Here is a 9,837-nt window from a genome sequence, read left to right as displayed (position 1 = left end):
ATATTTCATACATATACAGATCATTAACTGATATCATGTATAACATATTAAAAAAACACACTAAAATCTACTTTGCAACTTAAAACATAGGCTACTTCCCCGGTTTCACAGACAAGGTTTCGACCTAGTAGTCCCTGACTAAAGCTGTTTCAACTGAAAGAAACTTACACTGACTGGTCTTAAAATATATCAGTGCCTTTTTTTTTATTTATCTCAAGATGCACAGAAATGTTTTTTTCTAAGGCACATTTATAAAAATTACTTAAATTTCCCAATTGAACTATGACCTATTCAAGCCCTGTCTGTGAAACCAGGCCAATATAGGCTACAATAATAATAATAATAATAATAATAATGCAGGTAAAAAGATGATAAATCAAGGCTAATCAGAACTGTAATTTTCGTGAAGAATGGCAAATCTGTAAGATATGCAAAATGTAACCCGTGCATAGACAAAAAACAATTAAGCTACATATATAAATGCAATAAACCTGAACTAAAGAAAACAAATATACTAAGGTACATAATCGATTCAGAGTGTTTTTTTTTTTTACTGTACAATGCTGTAGGCTACATATGAGTTATGTGGTACATTAAGTCATTATATTTATTTCCAAAAAATCACAGTAGGCTATTTTGAATATTACTGTTAAATCAAATGTTAATACATCTCATTATTTATTTTTTATCCGTATATTCCAAGGTAACATATGATGTAATTAACCAGAATATTTGCATTTTGACTATATTATGTTTGTTATTTTTAACCTTCGAAGATGCCTTTTTAGTACAAAGTTTTACTTTCCCTAAAGTTTTGTTGGCAGCATGGGAATTGTTTTATACGTTGCAGAAATAATATTTTCCTTTCAACCGTGTAGTAAGTAAAAAGCTCTGAAGTGCCGGTGGAGTCGAATGTCGATGGTTCACTGTGTAACTACTGTTGACTGTAGTTACAGTTCCATGTGCCGCTTGTCATTTCCTATTTACCAGCGCGCGCGCTTCATTATGTTCGCGCGACTCTGGTTGTCAAGGCGACGCAAAGCATTCCATATAACAAAAGCCAACGTTACAAAGTTCTCCAATGCTCATGCGATCAATTAAAACATAAAAGTAGCGCTGAGGAGAAAGGCTGGAAAACCGCTTTCAGTTATGGTAAGTTTTCTAATGAACTTTATAAAATAATAATGCTTATTCAACATAACGTTTAAATAAATAAATGTAAAAGAAATCATTGTTTTTGGATGTTGGTCTTTTTGTATTGTGCTATCTGAAACGATCACATATACAGTATCATCATAGTACTTAAAAGCCAACGTTACAAAGTTCTCCAATGCTCATGCGATCAATTAAAACATAAAAGTAGCGCTGAGGAGAAAGGCTGGAAAACCGCTTTCAGTTATGGTAAGTTTTCTAATGAACTTTATAAAATAATAATGCTTATTCAACATAACGTTTAAATAAATAAATGTAAAAAAAATCATTGTTTTTGGATGTTGGTCTTTTTGTATTGTGCTATCTGAAACTATCACATATACAGTATCATCATAGTACTTTTTTGTGATAGTCCTATATCTCCTTATCCAGCATTTCTAGTTGACAATGGAATGCGCTGACTTAGCATCACCTGACATAGAGAGAATTGATGAAGACGAGAAGATTCTCAAAGAATTGTCTTCAAACTCCACACAACTCACAGACCGTGAATCTGATGCTGACAAAAGTAAAGATCCATATATGGAGATGCCAGAATCAAGTCCTGAGGATGAACAAACCATAACAACATTTACAACAGACTCCAGCTACATTGTCACCTGTAGAGTCAGCATTGCATTAGCTATCTTGAAAGGTATGGCGGTGGTATTGTTTCAATACACAGCGTTTCATATCTATATATGCAATCTGATGTTGCATTTTAAATATTTTTTCTTGACACCAGCAAAAGAAATAAACTCGCATTGTTTTGCCAAAACTGTCTTATACACATTTTTAGCATTATTCTTTATTTTCTTAAATCAAGCAGAGCTTGAGGAGCATCTCACCAATTCTGAGAAAAGAAAAAGAGAGACAAAGAAAGACACATCCAGTGAGGTAGTGGAGGCCCCCAGAGCCAAGGGCTATTATTGCATTGAGTACAACATGCTGCCTGATGACCCTGAACCAACCAGAGTGGATCTAGTGATGTTCGGCTTGGCGGCTAAACTCTACATGGCGAATGAGACTAAGGTAAACTATTGGAATTAATTAGGGGTTAATTCTAAGCAAGAGATTGTAAATGATCAATAATTTATATGTAGAATAATACTACTACTTTGACCTGATAAACAAACAGTTCTTGGTGTTGTTAGTATATGTTAATAAATTATGCACAAGGATTTGCTCCACTGACCCAAAGAAAGCTGGTTTAGAGTTTCAGTTAATGGCTTCTTTGGACTTCTATTGTGCACCTTGCTGTTTAGGGGCGAACACCTTTTGTCTACCACTTGCATGTGTATTTTTTTTTCTCAGTGACAGTAAATGAATTGTATATACACTAGGCTCACCAAAGCTGCATTTTTAAAATCAAAATATTTGATCAAAATACAGTAAAATTAGTAATGTTATATTAAATATTATTACTGTTTAAACTACATGCTTTTAATTTTAATTTATTTAAAAATGTAATTTATTCCTGTGATGGCAAAGCAGAATTTTCAGCATTATTACTCAGAATCACATGATCCTTCAGAAATTATTCTAATATGCTGATTTGCTGCTCAAGAAACACTTCTTATTATCATCAATGTTGAAAATAGTTGTGCTGCTTAATATTTTTGTGGAAACGGATTTTTTTTCCCAGGATTCTTTGATGAATAGAAAGGTCAAAAGAACAACATTTATTTGAATACAAATTGCTTGCAACAATACAAATGTCTTTACTGTCACTTTATGGGTTACTGTCAATTGAATGTGTTCTTGCTGAATAAAAACATACCTTACCCCAAACTTTTAACAATAGTGTAATTCTATTGTTGTCTTTGTGAAACAAAATAAATCTCCATATAATAATGAAATCATGTGCTATGTGTTCTGACAAGGTGCTGAAGCCTTGGCGAGAGGGAAACAAGGTGTGGGTGAGTTGGTCTCAGACTTTAAAACTCAATGTCACCAAAGAGCTCCTGATTAAATTGGCCTCCCATAAGATCACTGTGAGAGTATGGGACAGCAAAGACAAGGTGTCTTTCAAAGCCAGGAATGACAGACCCAAAGCCTTCAGACTGCCACAGGAGAGGACTGGAGAGGATCCAGAGCAAATGGGTATGATCTACCCGTTTTATTGATTGTGCTTCCTATTAGGATTTCCTTCATTGTAATGTTGGTATCTTACAGCAAGATCAAGATTTTAGACACCACAGAGTTTAATGTTTAAAGTGAAATGTGTCTAGGATAGATGAAAAACGAAATAATTTTTAACTTACTCAATTACTTAAGGAGAGGACTACTGATTTAAAGACAGTAATTTATATCACAGTAGGCAGGAAAATGAGTGTGAATCTCAGTTCACTACGACAGGTAATTGTGAGATGGTGAGATCTGGCACTTACATCCTCACTTCTTTTACAGTGCTGTGAGAATGGAGAATATTAAACGCAAGTAGCACAAAGTACAATGCAAACATGCAGCATTTAGTCATCATTTTAGTCATCATTTATTTGAATAAAAAATTCCTCAGTGATTTAAAATCACCAAAGTTCTCACTAAATGTCTTCAAAGGTGGCATCAGGAAGATGATTTGTGAGATGAGAGCTGTCTATGAGAAGGAGAACATAAAAATAAGAACATCTACGAAAAACCACAAAGATCTACTATCATCAGACTATAGGAAGCATTTGGAGCTTCGCTGTGCCACAGGTACAACATGATGCTGATGTTTATACTGTATGCTAATAAAAGATTTATGATGGTGATTATTATGTTTTACAACAACATGAATAGGTTTGATTGTGTATGTGGTCATACTAATAATACCAAAGTATCCTTATAATGAAAAAACAACAACATAATGTTTAAAACCAACAGCTGAATCCAAGTCCTCTACAGCTGAAACACTTTAACCATTTGATAGTACAGTTCAATTAAACATTTTTGGTGTTGATAAATGTTTTAAATAAGTAATTTATGCTCACCAAGCCTGCATTTATTTGATCAAAAACAGTTAAACAGTAATAGTATGAAATATAATTACAATTTAAATGAACTTTTATATTTTAATTTAATTTAAATTTATTAATGTGATGGAAAATCTGAATTTTCAGCCACCATTTGTCATTTCTTATGATCAATATTGAAAACAGTTCTGCTGCTTTCAGGATTCTTTGATAAATCAAAGAACAGAATTTATTTGAAATATTCATATTTTGTAACTTTTCAAATTTCCTTTAATGTCACTTAAATCAATTTTATGCATCCTTGCTGAAAAAAGCATTAATTTCGTTAAAAAAAACTTACTGACCCTAAACTTTTCAATGGTAGTGTAAATCTGCTATTTAAGGGTTGATGAATTAATACTAACTTGATACATCTATATACACTTGATGAAATAGTCTCATCACAATTTTATCATTATGACTCTTGAAGTAGCAAGTCAGTGGGCACCTTATTTGTTTATTTCAATTTAGCTCCTAGTAAGAGTGGTTTAACAATAGAAAAGAGCCAAACATCATCCACTAAGAAGACACTGTTCCAGAAACCCACCCAGGATACTGCAGAACTCACAGAGCTCAAACAGGAAGAGGAGGCCGCCTCACTGGAACTCAGTTTCGCTCCTCTCCTTGCAGGTAATTTCTTCCTAGCAACCTTATGGCAGCTTTTGGAGCTTAAAAAGTATTTTCTGAATTTTTATGCTCCTAAAACACCTATTAGCAGCTGACTGCTGTTGTATTCACTCACTCTTATGGCTCTTATACACAGGCTTCCTGTAAGTGAATGTTGTGTTTATATAATACATCATGAACATGACTTTAGCGAGGCAGCTTGCCATTTAGGGGCTGTTTCCCTTATTCCTGAGCACTGTGGGGTGGATTTGAGTAAGGGGCTTCCCTGCAGGGTCCCTGCTACTTAGCTTCTAATTGGCTGTGGAATGGCACCAACCAAAGCCAACCGACTGCTTCTTTAGCTTTTGATGTTTCTCATCTAGACCCCCAGCGGGAGCTCCCGATGAAAGCCTTCGCTTGGGAAATATTTTAGCCTCGTTCCCATAAAGCCGAGCCAGACAAATCACATGTAGCTTCTTTCATTGCAGGGTCGGATGGAGGATGGGGGCTATTACCCAATCTTGTTATTATTTTGCCAAATTATGATCTATTAAGGACAGAAATCTCATATATATGCTCTTTATTATGATGATGGCTATGTGGAATGATATGGGAGTGATGGACACTCCCATAGTTAGATTATGACATATATACTACCGTTCGAAGGGTTTTGCTTACTTTCATTCGGATGAGATGCATTAAATTGATAAAAATACAGTAAATACATTTATAATCGTACAAAAGGTTTCTATTTCAAATAAATATTGCTCTTTTTTTTATAATGTGACGCTGAAGACTGGTGGAAAATGTAGCTTTGCCATCACAGGAATAAATTACATTTGAAAATACATGGAAATAAAAAAGAAATCTTTTAAATTGCAATGAATGAATGAATACCTTTATTATCATTGCCCAACTGTACAACGAAATTCTAGTCTTATTCTGATAAGTGCATGCACACACGCACATACAAAATATAAAAAAATAGATTATAAAATTTTTTACAACCGATTGTACAGATTACAAATGTAGACAGTGTGAAATATTACATATGTGCAGAGAAGGGCAAGTGCAAATATAAACGAGTGTGTACCATTTATGACAGAAATATATTAAAAATAAGATAAAGAGAAAGAATTAAAAGAATATATCTATCAAATACATACTGATAAAAAAGTTCCCAATATTACGGTTTTGCTGTATCTTTGATCAAATAAATGCAGCCTTGGTGAGCATATGAGACTTTGGTAAGAAACATCTTACCAGTCCCAAACTTTTGAAAGGTAGTGTATGATATATATTTTTCAAACATCAGCTACATGGCTGGCATGTTCTGTCTTTATGTTAGGGAGTATGATGCTCTCTGACTGCCTGGGATTCTGTTCCGGAGGAGTACAAGAGGGATTCTGGAACATCACTCTTGATCAGCCACTTCTATCAAAGCAGCTAAAAGCTGAACTCAATCCACTAGTCATCACAGTTTTATCAGCTTCTTCTCTGCCATCATCTCCCGTTCCTTTCCATGTACTTAAGGTATTCTATTTCAGATTTCAAATTATTAATTTGATTATTCAACAAGAACATAATAAACACATGATCACATTAATCTTTCAATAGGCAAAATGTCATTCTGTCTACTGTCAGTACAAGTTCCGCAACATGCCTGTTTATAGAACCAAAGGCCATGATCACAATGCTAATATCTACTTCAAGGAGGTGAATGTGATTTTTACTGGTCTGCTGAGCCGTGGAAAGCTGTGTGAGTTTCTTAATGGTCCACCCATGAAGATCGAAGTCCATGATCGGGATAGAAAAAAGGAAAAACCCTCCAGTACACCAGCTATATTTGGGACTGACCCCAAAGATGCCAAAGATGATTTATGGGTCACGTGTAATGCATTAAAAGCAGATACTGAACTTCATGATCCATATGGCATAGCAAAACTAGATCTCTCAGATCTTCTTCGAGGATGCAGATATTTAAAGCTTAAATTGCCCATAAGGAGTTCTTCTGAGGTTCCCTCAGATATTGCAATGCCAGTGGGTCATTATCTTGAAGCTGATGCCCAACTGAAAGTGCAGGTGGAGATAGCACATACCCTTCACCATGAAGACGGCAACAGTGATAGAGATTGCCCTTTTGGTCGCGTCATTTATGTCTTCAAGTATAACAATACACCTGTCTTAGCCAAACTGACATCAGAAATTCTGCAGATCAATGCAGATGCCTTCCAATTAAAGCATTATCCAGAGGAAACAATTCAAAGGCTCCTGTCTGGTCATAACATAAGAACCAAAGACAGAGAGAACAAAAGGCTGAATGTTCTCACTGGATTTCATATGATGGATAAGGCTCTACACATTTTTGTTCTGGAAGGATTCAAGGATCAAGCAGTCAAAAGACTGTGGACTACAGTGTCTATAAAGTAAGAAAGTCATAATTTAAAACACTCCCACATGTGCACAACATTTACCAATATGCAGCAAAGCAAAAATTTCTGAAGATCATACAGACTGATCTGATCCTTTCCAGGTTGGATGGTGATGAGGAGGAACAGGTGACTGCGCTGTATAACTCAGACTTGAGTTTCTCAGAGCGACTGTATGACATGCTTGACGTGGGTCTGAGTCCCGTTTGCCTTGTAAAGCCACTTGAGACCATTTTGATGGAGCCTCTGGTGTTTATCAGAAATACAGTTCCTCATGCCTGTCTTGAAGCCTTGAAACGGTAAAATTGCAATTACACTCAAAGAGCAGCTCCTTTTTGCCTTATAATTTCTAGCATGGTCCTTTTTTTCTTGGTTTTCTCAAGACAGTACATTGATTGGATTAGGATAGTATTAATGTTTGACTACAATTTCAAAATGTTAACAAGTACCAGGTGTAATTGGATGGATTAACTATTCTGCGTGGTATTTGCTAAACCTAGAGGAACTAACGTTGTGAAACACTGAGATATTGTTCAAGAAAGTTTAAATGTTTCCTATTAACCTTTTAGTATAAGCCACATCTGCAAAGCCAAGAAGTTTCAAGAAGTAGTGCACCATGACCTGTTCCCATCAGCCGACATGATTCTAAGCTTAAGCAAGGAGTTTGGATCAGATCTCGGGAGAGGAGAGCTATGGTTGGCAACAGAGACCCAGCAATCTCAGGATATACCTGATCGTCATAACATCAGAAAGAGAACTCACACACCTCTAGACAACTTCAACAGAGAATACTTCCAATGGAAATGGAATGAGGGTAATAATGTGAAGGACTTTATCCAGGTAATGAATGACGCATATGTTTAACAAAGTGGGGAACTTGAGTTAATGAATGCATTTTTTTAAATTTCAGGCAAATATTGAAGACATCTACAGGGCGAGTAGTGATTTACAAAAGTCAAAGCCTAATGTGTTTATTATTGATGGTCAGACCATCAATTACCACAATGTTCAAACAATGAATTCCCCTACTCTACTCTACAGAGAATTTCGGAAGGTTGGCATCATTTTATTTACTTTCTAAGCTTGAAAACTATGAAAAAAGATGACTGTGATGTGCTTAGGCAGGCTCCTGGGTCAAACTTAAAGTAAAACGTGACTATTTATTGTCTTTGTAGGACTCCACTTCCATTCGCTTCTCTTACCCAGGTTTTAAGAGCAGTATTGAATCTAACCAGCACCCGAAGCGGCCAGACGTTGCTCGGATTGAGGAGCTGAGAAAGGTGCTGTTGAGGTCATGCTATACCGCCGTTACCCCCATCTGTGTCATGTTTCTCTCTCAGTGCAATGTCAACTTTATGGACATTCCTAAGAGCTTAAGCAAGAAGATAGAGTTTTACCGATGTTTACCTACCTTGCCCACTTCTTTACAGATCCCCAGAGCTTAAGACAGTATTTAGTTGCAGGTACGGTGACAGGGCTAATGCTGATTGACTCATGGGACACAACGTTATCTAGAAGCATGTGCTTGCTTGAAATTGATTTATCAGCCTTTCAGACTCTGTAACTTACCGTTCCCTGCTGAACATGAGCATAGCACCCAAAAATGTGAACCTTACAGATGACAGATTGATGTTATCATTAGCAGTTTGTCCTATTTGAGCAACTGAACATGTATATTTATGTTTTTCCAAAAGCATTAATTTATTGTAACCAGCTCTTTTAAACATGGGTTTAATTATTTTTTTTTTCACAGCCTTGGAGAGAAAACATTCTACATGGGAACAAACTGAAGCCAACACTCTCTAGCTTCAGGCTGCCATGGATCCACAGACATCAGGATTTTGAACTTTACTCCAAGCCCCCATTAGAGTTTGGACCAGAACTCCCCCTGAGCATCCATTTGGCTGGTAACATTTTCTTAAAGGGGTCATGAACTGCCTTTGTTTTTTTGTATTTTTTACTGTTCTCTGAGGTCCACTTATAATGTTATCAAGATTTTTACATCAAACAACATCATAATTTAGAAAAAATAGTAGGGATGCACGGTTACCACTTTTTCTAGTACTCGCCCGATACCGATACTTTTAATTTTGGTACTTGCTGATACCGAGTACCGATACCAATATTTTTATTGCATTTGTACATTTTTTAAATATTGGGTACAGAATAGGGGTCGACCGATTATTGGCCTGGCCGATTATCGGCACCGATATTAAGCATTTTTATGATTATCGGTATCGGTAATTTTCAAAACCGATTTGCCGATAAAATAACTTCATTTTGAAACGCGCTATTTGGCTCTGATGCAGCCTGTCAGAACTCACCACTCTGTGGCCTAAAGCAGTCTCCGCCCACCGCTCATCTGATTTGTTGGGAGTCATGAGTCCGACCAATCAATGCGCTGCTTCAGTGATCACGCATCAGTTGTCTCTCAAAGGTAAGGCAGCAGCAGACGTTGCTTAAGTTGCAATAGATCCCAATCCACTAACGTCACACTGAAGTTGCAAAACACCTCAATATTATCTATGATTTCCGCGATGCGAAAACAAACGCGGACGGAATCACGGAATCCAGTCATATAAATGGAATTTACTGTATGACGCGGAATGTCACGGAAT

At 36.2% G+C, this 9,837-nt stretch overlaps 1 protein-coding gene across 1 annotated transcript; it reads left to right on the top strand.

Moving 5' to 3' along the window:
• Positions 1 to 1,599: 1,599 nt before the first annotated feature.
• On the top strand, positions 1,600 to 9,152 carry LOC107691384 (uncharacterized protein FLJ43738-like). Its single transcript, XM_016489953.1, has 12 exons — positions 1,600 to 1,846; positions 2,021 to 2,223; positions 3,075 to 3,294; positions 3,751 to 3,823; positions 4,687 to 4,814; positions 6,139 to 6,314; positions 6,408 to 7,216; positions 7,324 to 7,518; positions 7,789 to 8,059; positions 8,130 to 8,273; positions 8,395 to 8,499; positions 8,973 to 9,152. The coding sequence occupies exons 1-12, from the start codon at positions 1,600 to 1,602 to the stop codon at positions 9,150 to 9,152; spliced, it is 2,751 nt and encodes a 916-aa protein (XP_016345439.1).
• The last annotated feature ends 685 nt before the right edge of the window (positions 9,153 to 9,837 follow it).

This window comes from Sinocyclocheilus anshuiensis, unplaced genomic scaffold (assembly GCF_001515605.1).
Source record: "Sinocyclocheilus anshuiensis isolate Anshui unplaced genomic scaffold, SAMN03320099.WGS_v1.1 scaffold1154, whole genome shotgun sequence".
Lineage (NCBI taxonomy): Eukaryota > Metazoa > Chordata > Actinopteri > Cypriniformes > Cyprinidae > Sinocyclocheilus > Sinocyclocheilus anshuiensis.
Note: the sequence above shows the minus strand (reverse complement) of the source record. Positions and strands in the feature narration are given on the sequence as shown.

Bases quoted from the DNA above. Each gene is read 5' to 3' on its own strand.
- LOC107691384 (XM_016489953.1), top strand. From the start codon at position 1,600: ATGGAATGCGCTGACTTAGCATCACCTGACATAGAGAGAATTGATGAA. The intron at 3,824-4,686 runs GAAAAACCACAA...AACAATAGAAAA, and splicing joins ATAAAAATAAGAACATCTAC to GAGCCAAACATCATCCACTA. The intron at 8,274-8,394 runs GTTGGCATCATT...TTGTCTTTGTAG, and splicing joins TCTACAGAGAATTTCGGAAG to GACTCCACTTCCATTCGCTT.